This window comes from Perognathus longimembris, chromosome 9 (genome assembly GCF_023159225.1).
Source record: "Perognathus longimembris pacificus isolate PPM17 chromosome 9, ASM2315922v1, whole genome shotgun sequence".
Classification (NCBI taxonomy): Eukaryota; Metazoa; Chordata; class Mammalia; order Rodentia; family Heteromyidae; genus Perognathus; species Perognathus longimembris.
This window is the reverse complement of record NC_063169.1, coordinates 20142187-20160421: the sequence shown is the minus strand read 5'-3', so window position 1 is coordinate 20160421 and position 18235 is coordinate 20142187. Positions and strand designations below refer to the sequence as shown.

General features: G+C 38.4%; 1 protein-coding gene across 1 annotated transcript in view; it reads left to right on the top strand.

Moving 5' to 3' along the window:
- Klhl32 (kelch like family member 32) overlaps window positions 1-18235 on the top strand; it is a 195627-nt gene that overhangs the window by 39792 nt on the left and 137600 nt on the right. The window contains exons 2-3 of the mRNA XM_048353802.1: window positions 3389-3481; window positions 16947-17127. Of these exons, the coding sequence (XP_048209759.1) occupies window positions 3459-3481; window positions 16947-17127 (204 nt within the window). The 5' untranslated portion in view covers window positions 3389-3458. The remainder of the gene's footprint in view (window positions 1-3388; window positions 3482-16946; window positions 17128-18235) is intronic.

The window sequence follows — 18235 nt, the reverse complement described above, 5'->3', positions numbered from 1 at the left end:
TCAGGGCCTACTTTGTTGTCTCTAAGCTTTTGTGCTCATGGCTAGCATTCAACCACAGCTCCACTTTTAGTGATTGATTGTTAAGTCATTTTTGACTGACCTTTAAAATAGTATACTTGTGGGTACTTCTCCAAAAAATAGCGAATGAATAAAATAGAGTTCATTTCACTAAATTCTGTATAGTTAGGTAATTTTGGGGGAAAGGGTAGTTTCGTGTTAGGTCTCAAAGCAATAAATGTCTGTACAAAGAAATTCATTCTATAGTTTTTGCTTGTGTTTAAAATATCTGAAAGAATCAAATTAGATATGTTCTTTGTTTGTGGGGTTTTAATTTTTGTTTGTTTTGCTTTGTGTTCTTTTATTATGACTCTTGTACAATTTTAGTTTGCCTGGCCTAGGGGGCTTTTTCTTAACAAAAAAAAAAGAACCCTTTGAAAGAACAACATTTTCACCTCCCTGTTTGTGTCTGTTAATGCCCAGTTTCTGAAAGGAAACTGTACCAACATCAGGTTGCTAAGCAAGTCTCTCGGCTAATTAAACAGTATGCCTACAATTATTCTAGCTGTTCAATCATGATGGATCACTGTTCAATCATTATGTTCACTTCTAGGTTTACATTAGAAGTAAACAAATGTATATTCTATATACAGTACTTAAAAAGCAAGAGTATTGAAAGATACAATAGAGGAAAAGTGTTTGAAGCAACATAATAATCAATAATAATGAAATACTAGGTTATTATATATCACATGATATATAATTCAACCAAACCAATTGAAGGTTTGTGTATAAAATTTAAATACTGTATTTTAGTCAGATTGAAAATAATAGTTATCTTTGTTATTCAAATGAGCTGAAATAGGCACAGTTTTACATACTCCTTTCATAAGTAGTTTTGCCCAATTATTGCTTTCAAAATAAAATTGAGACAGAAGGAAATCTATTTGGCTTCTCTACAATATAATTAATTTAGTCAGTTGCATGCATTAGAAAATGGAAGCTAGACCCCCTAATAAGAGTTTTAAGTATAGCCATGAACCTGGTCTCAGACCAGGTCTCAAATAATTTATTTTTCACTTAATGTTACACAAAATTAAAAACAAAGGCATGGGTGGGGAACAGAGACTAAATGAGTAAGACTATATAGCCAAGGAACAATTTCAAGCCAGACAACTACATCCTGTTCTGTATTTCAATTATGCTAATCCTGAATCTCCTGTAGCAATCCATTTTCATTTCCTTCTAATTTTCATCCTCTCTGTGTGCTGTTTTTATTTTCATCTAGTTTTCAGAAACTTCCTACTTGAATAGAAAATTATCTTCCTATATATACTCAAGCCAAGAGGTATTTGATCTTAACCTGATTTCACTAACATGTTTGGAAAAAAGTAAAATCTCTATGAAAGACAAATCAACTAGTATTTATGATCATTATAACTTTACCCTATCACTTTTTTACATTTTTATTGTTAAAATAATGTGCAGAGGGGTTACAGTTACATTTGTAAGGCAGTGAGTACATTTCTCATCAAACTTGTTACCTCCTCCCTCATTTTTCTCCAACTTCCTCCCCTCCTCAGATCCCTCCCCACCCTCCTCTGACATGTACAGTTGGCTTACTGCATATTGTCTTGTAAGTGTTGGTTTGCCTTTTACCCTTCATCTCTCCATTTTGGTGTTCCCCTCACGTAGTTTCAATAGATGTACATACTATACCCAGTGTACCAAAGTCAATTACAGTGATAACAGAGGTAAAAGTTTGGGGAAGAAAGACAAAAGACAAAGGCATAATATCATAGGGTACACTGGAAATAACCTCAAAGATAAACCACTTATTTCCAAATCTTGTAGTTCATTTCACTTATCTTCTGTGATCATATATACATTGCTACTGAGCTATTGTGCTCTTACTAGCCATACAACAGACAAGGGCCTCATATATAACATATATTTAGAATTCAAAAAAATAAGTTCCCCCAAAACAAAGTCTCAAAGTAACAACTGCCCCCTCAATAAATGTGCTGAAAACTTACAGAGAGACTTCTCTGAAGATGAAATGAGAATGGCTAAAAGGCACGTGAAGAAGTGCTCAGCATCTCTGGCCATAAAAGAAATGCCAATCAAAACAACATTGAGATTCTACCTCACCCCAGTAAGAATGTCCATTATCAAGAAAACTAACAACAGGGCTGGGGATATAGCCTAGTGGCAAGAGTGCCTGCCTCGGATACACGAGGCCCTAGGTTCAATTCCCCAGCACCACATATACAGAAAACGGCCAGAAGCGGCGCTGTGGCTCAAGTGGCAGAGTGCTAGCCTTGAGCGGGAAGAAGCCAGGGAAAGTGCTCAGGCCCTGAGTCCAAGGCCCAGGACTGGCCAAAAAAAAGGAAACTAACAACAGATGCTGGTGAGGATGTGGCCAAAAGGGAACCCTACTACACTGTTAGTGGAAGTGTAAACTTGTTCAACCCCTCTGGAAAACAGTGTAAAGGTACCTCAAAAGGCTAAACATAGAGCTCCCCTATGACCCAGCCACCCCACTTTGGGGCACTTACCAAAATGAGTACAAGCAAGATCACACTAAAGCTACCAGCATAACTATGTTTATCGCAGCACAATTTACCATCGCTAAAATATGGAACCATCCCAGATGCCCCTCAGTAGATGAATGGATCAAGAAAATGTGGTACATATACACAGAGGAATTTTATGCTTCTATTAGAAGAAATGTCTTTGCCCTATTCATGAGGAAATGGAAAGACTTGGGGAAAAAATCATACTAAATGAAGTGAGCCAAGCCCAAAGAAACATAAACTCTATGGTTTCACCCATTGGAGAAATTAGTAGCCTATCAAATTTTAATTTTCCTTTTAGACTATTTTGTTGTTTGTGGTTGTGGTTGTGGGACTTGATCTCAGGTCTTGGGCACTATCCCTGAGGTTTTGGGCTGAAGACTAGTGTTCTACCAGTTGAGCCACAGCTCCACTTCCAGTTACCTAGTTGTTATTTGGAGGCAAGAATCTCAGAGACTTTCCTGCCCATGCTAGCTTTGAACCACAATCCTCATATCTCAGCCTCCTGAGTAGCTAGAATTATAGGCACAAGGTACTAGCACCTGGGGCTTCTTAGACTATTTGATTTGTTGGATTTTTTGCACCAATCTTTAGTTAGCTATCATTGGTTCTCAAATACATTTTGCCTCTTACTCCTTAATGTGAAAAACCTAAAATTTTAAGGACACAGAATCATTGCGTGTTAAAAGAACATGGTATCAGGATGTCATATGTCCACAGTAAAATTTTGCCACCTTCTTCCTCAGAATTCTAAGGCTTTAACATCGTGGTTTCTTTGCATTTAGCTCAAGATGCTCTTCGTTCTTGTCTTTCAGTCTAGCTGGAATGATTTCTGGTTCCTCTGAAAACTTCTAAGACTGAAACTGTGAGGAATTCAGCTGGAGAATGCCATCTGAACACTGCCTCAGGTAGGTTTTGTAAGACAGCATCCTTGCTTGGTGCAGCAAACCCTAACAGAATCAAACCCAGTACATCCTTGAACCAAGTACAGACCAAGAGCTGAACATATATTTGAAGAAATAAACAAGCCAGTGGAAATATTTGTGATTTTAGTATTGGTAGCACAAGGAATATAACCTATTTATTCTAACCTAAAATGTCTCACACATCTTTGAATGGTATGATTTTCTGATCTCTTATCTAATATGCTAATCACCTTGAGCAATAAGTATACTAATATAAAGATATTTGATTAAAAAAAAAAAAAGGTATCAGAGCCAGCCATTGGTGGCTCTGGTCTATAACCCTAGCTACTGGGAAAGCTGAGATTGGAGCCATCCAAATTCAAGCCCATCTTGGCAGAAATGTTTTTGTTTTTTTTCACTTCTGGCTCTTTCTGTTTATGTAATACTGAGGAATTGAACTCAGGGCTTCATGCATGCTAGGCCAACACTCTACCACTAAGCCACATTCCCAGCCTTTGGCAGAAATGTTCTTGAGACCCTTTCTCAACCAAGATCTGGGTAGAATAGCATGCATCTGTTCTCTTAGCTATCATAGGAAGTCTAAAATAGGTGACTAGTGGCCCAGGTATGCACTTGTGCAGGAAGTAAGACCCTATCTCAAGAATAACCATTACGTACCCTTATGAACACAGAAGATGATGTTAAGTGAAATGAACTCCATGATATGGAAACAATTGTTATATCACTGTTGTAACTACTTTCAACGTGCTATGTGTAACTGTAGCTTCTATTATTGATGATCTTCTTGTATCCCCTTCCTGTCCTTGTACCTACACTATCTCTGTATCTTATCTGAATATGTTAGAAACTGTGTATACTGGTATTAGAACTAGGAAATTGAAAGGGAATACCAAAATTGAGAGACACAGGGTAAAAAAAGACAAACAACTACAAAAGCAATACTTGCAAAACTGTTTGGTGTAAATGAACTGAACAATTCATTGGGGGGGAAAGGGAAAGGGGGAGAGGGGAGGGGAAAATGAGGGACGAGGTAACAAACAGTACAAGAAATGTATTCAATGAAACTAACTTCTCTGTACATCAGTTTGATAATAATTTTTTTTAAAAAAGAGAATAACCAGTACAAAATTGTGTGCACCCGTGGTTCAGCAATAAGCATCTGCTTAACAAGTGTAAAGCCCTGAGTTTAAACCCAGTACTGTAGAAAAAGAAAAGTCAGAAAAATTATCCAACATTGTACCAGGCAAGCTTGCTTGCTTGATAACATTATTTTCTGATTTTGGATACAGGGTTTTGGTAGGATTTCATTGAATCGTTTAATAGATGCCCTATTGAGCTAAGTATTCTACTTGGTGCAGAAGACCTAGCAATGAATAAAATAATAATAATAACCTGAATATTTCATAGGAAAAAAGACATTAAATAAGTCACCATACCAGCCCCAAGTAAATGTTGCTATAAAAATGTCTCTGAAAGAAAAGTACTGGGTAACTACAGTAAGAAACTGCATTCATCAAGAAATTGTCTATACTAGTATATCTGAAGGATGAGATGATTAAGGAAATGCTCTGCTGGCACATTCTAAAAACTAAGGGCAGCTGGGGAAAATTATGGAATTTATTTGAATATTTTTATTGGAGATATGTCTTAATCATCAACTGAGGAAATAAGCAAAAGCTGTCCAGACAGAAGAATAAGAGATGTGATGATAAAGCTGGAGAATACATTTCTTTTATCGTTCTTCTTTTTTACTGTTTTGTAACTGTATTGGGGCTTGAACTCGAGATCTTGAACTCAACTCCCATATTCACAGGTGGTGCTCTACCACTTGAACCATATTTCCAAGTTCAGCATTTTGCTGATTAAGTGGAGAGATTGAGTCACACTGTTGTGTTGGGTTTTTTTTTGTGCCCTGGCTGGCTTTGAACCACAATCTTCCAGGTGCCCCAGTGCCTATCAGTGCCCAGCTGAGGATACATTTCTTAATTTCAAGAACTGGATATACTGGGTGCTGGTGGCTCATACCTATAAGCCTAGCTACTTAGGAAGCTGAGATCTGAGGATCATGGTTTGAAGCCAGCCCAGAAAGGAAAGTCCATGAGACTCTTACGTTCAATTAACCACCAAAAAAGCCATAAGTGGAGATGTGGCTCAAGTGGTAACATGGTAGCCATGAGCAAAAAATTTCAAGGATAACTCCTAGACTCTTGGGTTCAAACACCAGGATTGGTACACACACATACACACACACACACACACACACACACACACACAAATTGGGAATGTCTGTTAAGGATGAGACCAACTTTCTTCTATGTGTCTGAAACTATTAGACCTAGCCAATTCTAAAAATATGTCCACAAGTCATGACTTTACTACATCAAATGTATAGTTTCTGTACTCCTCATTCAGCTTTTGGCACTCAGAATTTCTCAATGGGGGAAGAGGGCACATCATGTAACATTTAGCAACATAATTGGCAAGGGTACAATTGGCAAGTAGTGTGTAGAGGCCAGGAATCTACAAAACATCTTGCAAGCATAAGATAGGTCCCCACAGCCCAAACCAATCGAGCACAGAATGTCAGTGGTATTGAGGCTGAGAAACCCTACTATAGACCTGTTGTCCAGCCACACCGTGCACAATGGCCATCCTGTCTGTCTGGCAAAACCTCAGGCCAAGGAATTCCAGGATCAGTTTGTACCCTTAAAATGACGTTTTGCTTTCAGTAGGCCATCCCGGTTTTTATTCATTAACTCTCATACTACTATCATGAGTCCCCTGCGGTGCAACGGTCTTGGTCTCTAGAACGGTTTCTCCTTCCCTGCTTCAAAGCAAAGCCTTCCCTTCCACGCATCTGAAACCCTTTACCCTGCTGTGTGGGACTACCACCGCATGCATATATTCAATGATGGGTCCCCAACCTCATCCACAAGTCTCTGCACACCTCCTGACGTTCCTGAGAACCACTTCTCTCGCAGCCCCTCCAAATGGTACCATTACTACTTTTTTCACATCTCATGGAGTTCAGAGATTGAGCAGTTCATATGATCCTAGGACCTAGAGTTTCCTGGATCCTTCTTTACTGCCCATACTGGTTGTTTAAGAAAGCCACAACAGAAAACAAAGATATGCTCTTCTAAAAGTGGCACACTTTATCTTTTTCTCTCTCTCTCCCCTTCTCCTAGCTAGGATCAAGGTCATTTCTCTGCCTGCACAGAACAAGCAAGCACATTAGCCCCTGGCTTGGCAGTCTTCCTCCTCATCACAAGTCCTTGAAAATCTTTTAGGCCCTTCCATGTTAGCCTGGAAGAGCTGCCCAACACCATGCCCTGCAACGCTCAATCTTCTGTTTTCCAAAGACCTTTTATGTCTTCCTAGCCACCCATTCCCATGATCACAACTTGGACCTTGTTGTCACTAATCTTTGCCTCATTTCTGCAATAACTACATCAACCACTTTACACTTATCATGGCCTTCTCTCCTTCTAGCTTGCAGAATTGTCTGTCTCATTGTAGAATTGTTCTCTGACCTCCTTGCATCTACTGGAACTGCTAGTTTCTGCCAATCTACCAACACTTTCTCACATTGCCCTTTTTCTGGCAAGTATAAATTCTACTGCTCTTATTAAATATCTAATTTTCCTATTCTTAATATGTGGATACATTGGTCTCAGAAAAATACCACTGCAGACAAACCTATCTATCTATATTTTCCTGTCATAATCTCCAGTGGAGAACAGTTCACATTGTTTTGGATCTATGAAACCAAAAATCCAAGGTTTTAGCATGAATTTTTGGTCCATCTATTTCTACTATTCAGGGGCAGTCCTTTTCTACAACAAAGCCCAAGAAGACTTGCTGCTGTGCTTTAAATCTCATCTTCTCTTCCGAACAACCTTTGTTGACTGTCATTTAAGTATGCTCTTGAGACACAGCTGTGTTTCTGCTCCCCTTTCAGTACAGATGAGTCACTCATTTGTATCTCTAGCCAAAACTTCTTCCTGAGCTCCAAATCCATGAATCTAACTATATATTTGATGCCTGCACTTGGGAGTATTTGAGACAACCCAAAATTAACATGTTCCAAACAGATTTTATCATTTTTCCTCTTCCTCTTCTACAGTTCAGATCTCATTCACTATTCTTCTATCCTGGGAATATCATGTGGTACAAATCAGAAATCTAATTGCCTTTGTGGGGCTCTACTTTCTATCTACCACACATCTAATCCTCCAGACCAAATCACCAAAGCTTCTAGATTTCTCCTCTCAATAGATTTCAATGCCATTCACTGCTCTGAAACTTGATTCCGATGCTCTGTTACAATGCTCAAGTGCATAATTCACCTAAACTACAGCCAGAGTCCAGAACTGTCCTAGTCTATTCTAGAACTGTTCTTGGTACTGCCAACTGAGTGACATTCTCAATTACTTCCTACCCTTCTTAGGATATCCTTACATAGACAAATTGCATGAGTGGGCTCCAGGAATACTAAACAGGCCTCTCCTGCTTGGGCATAGAATCATAGTATTTCCTATTCTCCTACACAGGAAGTTTCTCTTTGCCCTTCTTTTTTTTTTAATTCAAATTTTTAGTATCAAACTGATGTACAGAGAGGTTACAGTTTCATACATTAGGCATTGGATACATTTCTTGTACTGTTTGTTACCTTGTCCCTCATACCCCCTTCCCTCCCCCCCTTTCCCTCCCCCCCCCCCCCGGAGGTGTTCAGTTCACTTACACCAAACAGTTTTGCAAGTATTGCTTTTGTAGTTGTTTGTCTTTTTTTTACCCTGTGTCTGTCAAATTTGGTAATCCCTTTCAATTTCCTACTTCCAATACCAGTATACACAGTTTCCAATATACTCAGATAAGATTACAGAGATAGTGTAGGTACAACCACAGGAAGGTGATACAAGAACATCATCAATGATAGAAGCTACAGATATACATGGGACGTTGAAAGTAGTTAAAACTGTGATATAACAATTGTTTCCATAACATGGAGTTCATTTCACTTAGCATCATCTTATGTGGTCATATGGGTATAGCTATTGGGCCTTGTGATGCTCTGCTATGACTTGCCTAAACCTGTACTAATTATTCCCAATAAGGGAGGCAATAGAGTCCATGTTTCTTTGGGTCTGGCTCACTTCACTTAGTATAACTTTTTCCAAGTCCTTCCATTTCCTTACAAATGGAACAATGTCATTCTTTCTGATAGAGGCATAAAATCCCATTGTGTATATGTACCACATTTTCCTGATCCATTCGTCTACTGAGGGGCATCTGGGTTGGTTCCAGATTCTCGCTATGACAAATTGTGCTGCCATGAACATTGTTGTGCTGGTGGCATTCCTGTGATTTTGTTTGTGGTCTTTTGGATAGATACCCAAAAGTGGGGCTGCTGGGTCATAGGGGAGTTCTATATTCTTTGCCCTTCTTTTTCCTCCCTCCCTCCCTCCCTCCTTCCCTCCCTCCCTCCCTCCCTCCTCCCTCCCTCCCTCCCCCCCTCCCTTCCTCCCTCCCTTCCTCCCTTCCTCCCTCCCTTCCTGCCTTCCTTCCTGCCTTTCTTTCGTCCCTCCTTCCTTCCTTCCTCCCTTCCTTCCTTCCTTCCTTCCTTCCTTCCTTCCTTCCTTCCTTCCTTTCTTTCTTTCTTTCTTTCCTTCTTTCTTTCTCTTTCTTTCTTCCTCCCCCCTCCCTCCCTCCCTTCCTTCCTGGCTCTCTTTTCTTTCTTTTTCTTTTTCTTTCACCAGGGTTATTTGTTCTCTCCTTTAGCTTGCATCTCAAGTAGTTTTTTTCAGGAAGACCAGATTTCTTAGTGTGTAAAGTGCTAAAGTGCTAAAGTGAATGAGGGAAGGGAGGATGAAAATCAATTTATTTACAATCAAGTTCCTTTACACATAGTCTTTCAATACCTGACAAGAGAAGGAGGATTTATTTTGGCTCATGGTTTCTGAATGTTCAGTCCGGAGTAGCTGGGCCCAGGTGCCTGGGTAGAACATCGTGACAGCAGGTGTATGTGGCAGAGGATGTTCTTCACCTCTTTGGGGACGGGAAGCAGAGAAAAGAATTACAGGAAAGGAAAAGGGCAAGACACACCCCGCACTGATTGGCTTTACCCAACCAGGCCCCGCCTCCTACTTTTCACTACTTTCCAGTAATGTCATAATATCACAATATACATATATGGATTTGTGTGTGTGTGTTGCTAGAGTTGAATACACGTGCTATGCATGAACTCTCACTCTTGAATCACTCACCAACTCATTTTTGTCATTTTCATGTTGGTTATTTTTTAAATTTTATTTTCTTGGTTATTTTTTTAAGATAGGGGTCTCACTTCATGTTCAGATTGGCTTGGACTGAGATCCTTTTATTTGTACCTCCCCACATTGCTGGGATATCAAATGTGTACCAGCATACTCAGCCACAGTGGACATGAAGTCACACAAACTTTTTTTTTCTGTTTTCTTGAGCTGGCTTTGAATCACAATTCCCTAATCTCTACCAGGCCGGACTCACTTTGTCCAATCTTGAAGCCATACAAGGATTAATCCATTAGACCAGAGGGATTAATTTATTAGAGCAGCACCCTCATAATCTAATTTCTCTGGGAATTAGATCTGTCGGTCTCACAGACATATCCAAAGGTGCATTTTTTTTTTATCTCCTAGGCAATTCTCAATCGAATCAAGTTGAAAAACAAAAATAGCCATCACAAAATTTTATAAAAATAAAATTAAGTTCCATTACAGGTTTTTTTAAACAGTCTCTTCACTTAAATAAATAGAATTATTTTCACATAAAAATATTGTGTAAAATATTTTTGTTACGTGGTTTGAGGGAGGAGATTCCATGTTCCTCCAAGAGTCCAACACTCAGAGACAGTCTCAAGCAAAACGATGGATTTATTTGGGAAGCAAAAAGCAAACTGACTAGCCAGGGACACAGACTTGGGAGCTGACACTGTGACCCATAACAGTCCTCGAGCTGGGGTTTCTAAAGGTAAAAGTGTAGCACAGATGTAGGGGGTTGATACAGGGGGTAGAGCAAGCCACAAGCAAGTTAAGCAAGACATTTACAGAAGCAGAATTTTGCAGTCAGGTTGACCTAATACTTAACTTCATTTTAACAATTGCTACCACATTTCCCTAATCAAGATGGAGTCAGCAGTACTCCCTACAACAATTTTGACTTATTGAAATGAATAGAACATTCATGTGATAATTTGTCAACATACTAAATAGACATTATCAGACATAATTTTATAACCATTCAGAATTTTTGTCTAGTTGTTTCCTTTCTTGTGTAGTCTAGTTAAGAAATGAGGCTAAAGAAAAGATTCTGGTTTTTATGAGAAAGAACTGAAGATGTTTGTGTCACTTGACTGTTTTTGATGTGTAAGAATATGATAACTTATTGATAGCATTACTTGCAAATTTCTCCCATATTTTTAAAACATTGAGTTCCATGAGAACTTGAATAGTATGTAAACATGTATACAGAAAATTACTTGAGCTGGGCCCCAGTGGCTCATACTTGTAATACAAGCAACTCAGGAGGCTGAGATTTGAGGACATGGTTCAAAGTTAGCCCAGACAGGAAAATCTGTGAAAATCTTATCTCCAATAAACAACTCAGAAAAAGGAGGAAGTAATGCTGTGGTTCAAGTGGTAGAGTTCTAGCCTTGAGCAAAGAAGCTCAGGGACAGTGCTCAGGTCCAGAGTTCAACCACCAGGACAGGCAAACAACAACAACAACAAAACCCACTTGAATTTCTCTTTAATTTGAAGTGCAGATATTTAAAGACATATTGCTGTCTTGGAATTCATATCTTGCAAACTGAATGAACCCAGTCAAACTTTATTATATGAAAATGAAATTGTGCAGAATTTCTATGTTCAAAGAGGTCAACTCTACAAAATGAAAGTAGCAATTCTCACTAAAGTAGTGATTTATTCTGAGCAGGGTGTACAATGTGTGAATACCGCTCTCTGCATTTAATTTATTAGTTTTCGTGATTGGATCCAGAATGAGCGTGACAGGCTTAAAGTCATGAATAGGCCTGTTCCCTGAGAGCTCATTTATTAATCTCCCCATTACTGGATGCTGACATATGGCTGATCAAGTGGTTTCTCCTTGGCATGTCTAAAAAGCAATCTAGTCTCAAAGAGTCTGGGACTTCCCACTGTGGCACCCAGGGCTAAGCTCAGCCCTGTGAAATGACTGGAATAGCAGTCCCCATGGGCAGTCTGATTGGGTCACCTGAAGCCATTATTGGGTTCAGGTGTAAAGAGATAGTAGAAAGTGTGTGTGTGTGTGTGTGTGTGTGTGTGTGTGTGTGCGTGTGTGTTCATTCTAATGTAGCCACATTAAACAAACCATAAAAAGTAATCTAATCAAATTAGTTTTAGCAATATATTCCAGATAGCCCAGTGTGCCCAAGATATCATCATTTAAACACACAATCAATAAAAACTTTAATAGTTTGTGTTCTTTTCTATTTCATCTTTAGCATCCAGTATGCATATTCCCCTTAAAGTTTTGTTCGTAATTGGGAAAAAAAAAACATAGAAAATTAAGTGTAACCCCTCTGTATATCACCTCTATAATAACAATAAAATATTTCAAGTGTTTTTTTCATTGTTGTTGTTATTTTTAATGTGCTATTTGAAACTAATTCTTTTTTCTTGCATTTTTCCTCCCTGTGGTTTAGCCTCTGTTGTCACTGTATTTAATTTTGGTACCCTGGGTATTGTATATGCATTTATCTGAATTAGGAAAGGGAAGGAGATCATCAAAATGGTGGGACCAATGCAACAGCAATAGTTACAAGACAATATGTTGGAAATTAATGGTACAACTGGGGGGGGGGGATTGGGGAGGAGGGAAGGTGAGAGGGAGGAGGTAACCAGTTTGACAAGAAATAGTCTCACTACCTTACCTATGTAACTGTAACCCCTCTGTACATCATCTTGACATTATAATTTTTTAAAAAGAATGGGGGACTTGGAAAAAAATATAAAAAAATTTACATACTATTGGGGTTGTGTATAATGTTTTGGTCCATGTATATGTTGTTTAATATTTAGATCAGGTTAAACACATTTATCTCCTCAAACATTTCTCATTTCTCTATGTACATAACACTGTTGTTATCTGGGGCCACCCTACTGTGCAATGGCATGCCAGAGCTTTTTTCTCATTTCTAGCTGTAAGTTAGCCTCATTTCTCAACTTTTCCCCATCCCACATCCTTCCCTATATTCCCTGCCTCTGGAAACTACAAATGTACTCTGAGCTTATTTGAGATCAACTTCTTTAGAATCTACAACTAAGTGCTATCATGCAGTCTTCCAGTATGCAATCAAGAGCACATCTAAATTTGTTTGTGTGTGTGGTATGCACATGTGCTTGTACTGAGGCTTGAACTTGGGTGCTATCCCTTAGCTTTTTTACTCAAGGCTGGTGCTCTAACACAAGTGCCACAATACCACTTCCTGCATTTTGGTTGTTAATTGGAAGTAAGAGTCTCAAGGACTGTCCTTCACAGACTGTCTTTAAACTGTGATCCTCAGATCTCAACCCCGAGTACCTAGAGTGAATCACCAGCACCAATCTCTACATCTCAGTTTGGACAAGTGGTCCCTGTAAGGGATGCAGCATTTCTTGAGGCCCTCAGAGAAGAGGGTATTGGGCTTGTACTGAATAAGCATTGACACTTCCTGCACTGTGTGTGATTTTTTGCTGCTGTTGTTTATTTGTTGGGCCATTTCTGGGGTTGGAACTCAGGGCCTGAACAGGGTCCTTCAACTTTTTTGCTCAAGGCTAGTACTCTACCATGTGAGCTATGGCTCTACTTGTGGCTCTTTGGTGTTTAATCATAGATAAATGTTTATAGACTTTTCTGCCCATACTGGTTTGAACATGATCCTCAGATCTCAAGCTAGGATTACAGTGAGCAACTGTGCCATCATTACTTGTAAATTCAAAGTGGCATCATTTTTCCCATAGAAGATTTTTTTCCCCAATTTTACATTGTATTCAAGTCTGTACTCCTTCAAGAAAGATAGCCTTCTCTTTTGTGTATTTATTTTTTAGTAATTTAGGAAGCTACATGACAGTTTTTTTTCCTTTGTTTCCCAATTGGTAAAGGGATATTCCTCTAGTTTTGCAGACCCAGTTTGCTAGTTTGACATATATTATTGATTCTAAAGGAAATGATGATAACTATGTGTCTTCTTGCAACTTTTATTTAAGCATGATACTTGTAGTTTTTCATTCATTCCTTTCCCTGGTTTATAAATGAACTTTTGGCCTTCTAAGCTGTGTTCTGTGGTCATTGGACCTTAGTATTTAGAAAGTTAAGGCCTTTGACATACTTAAGTCTGAGAATTGAATTGGGAGTTACTCTGAGAATTCAGTAGTAACTTGCTGATTAATAGACCTTTATTTCTTGCCAAATGTTGGCATGTTTGTTTCTGTTTTTAAGGATTCCTAACATATTGGCTCCAAAATATTTGAGATGTTGTGCCAAGTGTTGTCTTAAATACTTAGCTTGTTAGTTCTTTGAGCTTGGATATTTCAAGCCAAGCTGAATGATCCAGGGAAATTAGAGCATCACTATTGTTTCCGATTGTAGCCTTTCGTTCCTTGCCAAATTTCAGTTTATAGTTGCTCGTTCCCTACCAATATTTACTCATTCTCAACAGATATTAGAAATACCAATAGTGACTCAGTCTCAATAGTAAGAACATGAATTGTGGCCCTGCATTTTAAAAATCAGTAAGGACATATTTTAAGGCAATTATTTTAATATATTCATATTCGACCACAAATGAAAATTTAAACACATTGATGTGGTATTAATTTGATACATGAGAGAAAGAAAAGAAGTTTTAACACTTTCAAATACATTTATAATAATAATTTATAGTAATAAAATCAGTTCTCTATCCCCAAGCATTTACTCATAGTACCAAGATAAATGTTTTTGAAAGATGATTCTGGACAGTTATTATTTTTATCTCCTATTATCATATCATTAACTGTTTTGAGATTGATTGAATATTTTAGAGTTACAACTTTAAGAGAAATGTTTTTCTTTTTACTGTCAAAGTGAAGTACAGAGGGTTTACAGTTTCATACGTAAGACACTGAGTACATTTCTTATCCAACTTGTTACCTCCTCCCTCATTTCCCCCCCTCCCCCTCCCCATTTCCCTCTCCCACATGAGTTGTAGAGTTGGTTTACATCATATAGTTTTGTAAGTATTACTGCTGCATTGGTAGTTGTCTTTTTGTTCTTTGTCTCTCGATTTTGGTATTCCCTTTCCTTTTCCCAATTCCAGTACACATATATACAATATCCAATGTATTAAAATCAGTTACAGTGGTATCAGGAGTAAAACCACAGGAAGGGTATATGGAAAGAAAAGAAAAGAAGGGCATGGTTTCACATGGCATGTTGAAAATAACTACAACAGTGATATACCACTTGTTTCCATAACTTGAAGTTCATTTCACTTTGCATCATCTTATGAATTCATATGGGCAGAGCTCTTGAGTTATTGTGATCTGCTAGGACTAGAGAAATTTTTGTAGTTTGTCTCTACTTAAGCGTACATTTTGGAGTGCTCCTTTCCAAAAAAACACATCTTTTTAAGCAGAAGAGGCATCATATTATTATATTCTTGGTTATAGTTTTTTAAATTAATTTTGTTATCTTTAAGTAGGTGTACAGAGGGGTTTTAATTAAAAAATATCAGTTTCTGAGTACAATGCATCTCGATCAATGACACCCCTTCCATCATTCTCCTCATAGTATGATGTTTCCAAATGCTTGATTTTAGATTTTTTATTTTCTTTTCTATAAAATACAGATAAATGCCCCCCAAGACTGTTGCTCAATGAAATGAGTTAATCATTATAAATTGTAAAGAATAATTCCTTGAACATAATAAGCACTGTTTGTTAAATGTATAAAATGATATTCTTTTAGGAAAGATTTTTCAGACTGTAGTAAAGCTGTCCTTAGCTAATATATTTCTGTTACTCTTTTCTTTGAGTAATGCTAATGAATTTCCATTCTTGGCTCTACAGAGAAAGTTATAAAGGAAAATTAGGTGCACTTCTGAACTTGCCTTCAATTGCTGATTTTAAAAGTCTGTCTACAACTAGGCCACTTGAGTATGTCAGCGTCAGTAACCATTTCAGAACTCTGCCACATTTTAACTGAAAATAATACTCCCACTTCCCACAGAACTTTCTATATGATCATTTTGATGCTTCCCAGTCAAAAATGTCCAATGTGTCTTATTTACTACAATCTAGCATGTCATGGGAAGCACATGCTTAATTTCAAGGTGACTTGTGCTTTACTATAACTAGCACACAGGCTAGGCTAAGCCCTATCTCATAAACCATCAATGTAACCATGACTGAGTTGATCTGGATCCCCTAACAGCAGTTGAATGATTGAGTATAGCAATACGCAATTATTTTCATTGTATCATTACTCAGCTTTTAGACATTCTACTGTCCAGACCCAGGGCTTGAAGGCTTTCTTCTCTTTGGGGGGTTGCTTTTACTGTCATTAATCAACCAGTGTAACCCAGAAATATTGTTGATACGAGCTGAAATTGTCAATAGCTGTCTAAATTCACTTTGCATTTGTGTTTATCGTATTATTTTACAACTATTTTAGGAAATTCTGAAGTTTCTCCTAGGAGTTTGAAAGAACACACAATAGATATGAAGATAAGGTTTTTATATTTTAATTTTAACTTGTGATGCCTGGTTTCTTATTTTTAATAATAAGGTGCTAGTTTAATTGCCTTTCGTGAGCAGGGTCACCTATAGCTAAGTTTTCCCTAGTCAGTATATGCTTAGTTTTTGTGTATTACTTGAGAGTATTATGTCCTGGGAAAATATATTGGTATATTAAGGTAGAGAAAGAATCAGAGTCAGGGAGGGAATCTTGAAGTGGGAAGTGCTCTCTCTCTCTCTCTCTCTCTCTCTCTCTCTCTCTCTCTTTCTCTCTCTCTGTCTCTCTCTCTTTCTGTCTCTCTGTCTCTGTCTCTCTGTCTCTGTCTCTCTCTTTCTGTCTCTCTGACTCTGTCTGTCTCTGTCTGTCTCTGTCTCTGTCTCTCTTTCCCTCTCTCTCTCTCTCTCTCTCTCACACACACACACACACACACAAATACAAACACATAGACTTGGAAAAAGGAGCTCTAGCAGAGAAAGATACACTATTAGAGCAAAGGAAAGAATCCAAGAAAAAGCAAACAAGAGATTAGCAGAGGAAAAAGGTGGGGAAATGCAAGTAAGCTCAGACAGTGCCTTAGAATCTAATTTTCCTGGTCTATGTTGAAGGAGTGACAGAGCACCCAGGAAAGGGCTTGTGAAAGGAAGACAGCCGACTCAATTGCTCTCTTTTGCAGTATTCAAGAGATGCTGACAGGCCAGCGGCTCTGCCACTCAGAATCTCACAATGACAGCGTCCTGGCAGCGCTGAATCAGCAGAGGAGCGATGGCATTCTCTGCGATGTCACCCTGATTGCCGAAGAACAGAAATTCCATGCACACAAGGCAGTCCTAGCAGCATGCAGTGACTATTTCCGGGTAAGTTGAGGTAGCTTGTGTTTCTTAGGCTTCCAGTACACTGAGGATGACTCTGCTTCCCAACATCCCACTCAGCTATAAGCCATTTAGATGGCAGCCTCCTGTTTTGTGGATGTTGACAGAGGGCAGTGTTGTTCTTTCCTAGACCAACAACATTGAACGTTTATTCCTCAAGATGCATTTCATTCATAAACTGACATGTATGCTGGGGCCAGTGGCTCCTATAATTATAGATACTTGGGAGGCTGACATCTGAAGATTACAGTTCAAAATCAGCCTTGACAGGAAAGGCCATGAGATTCTTATCTCCAATTAACTGCCCCAAATTAGCCAGAAGTGGAGCTGTGGCTCAAGTGGTAGAATGCTAGCCTTGAGCACAAAAGTTCAGGGACAGTGCCTACTCTCTGATTTCAAATCCCAGGACCAGCACTAAAACAAAAAACAAAACAAAACAAAACTTTGTGTTTTTTAAGATAATAAAAGAACTAAATTTTAAAAGGAAGTTCATTGCTTTCCTAATGTACGTTCCTAGTACATTCTCTACTTAAAAGACCTATCAAGAATCTGATATTTTGCTCTAGTTAAATATTTTAACCTATTATAGTTTCACAGATGTTGGTAGAAGACATGAGACTCCTAAGTCAGAACAGTTCATTGCTCATAAAAGCAGCATATTTGAGCCACTATCCTGAGCCCAAGTTCCCACAAGAAGACAGGAAGAAAGGCAAGTTGTCTTACTGTGGGGTGGACTGCATCACAGGAGAGGACCATGGAACTTAGGGAAAATACCATTTTATAATGGGTAGTAAACATCTTCCCCTTGCTCTTGAGGGAAGAATTATTGTCTTGGACATTAAGTGTTTCTACCCTTTACTCTGTAAAAAAAAAAAAAAATACTCTATCATCCAAAATTGAAAGCAAATCTGATCTTTTTTTTCCCCAAACTCGGATACTATTTTGTTTTCCGAGGCTGTTAGCTATACAAATATCCTTGAAAAAAGAATTCAGGACAAAGGATAGCCATGATTTCATTTACAATGTAGGCAGAAATGCAAGAGATCCATAGGGAATGTTCTTCTAATAGCCACCATGCCCTTGGCTAATAAGT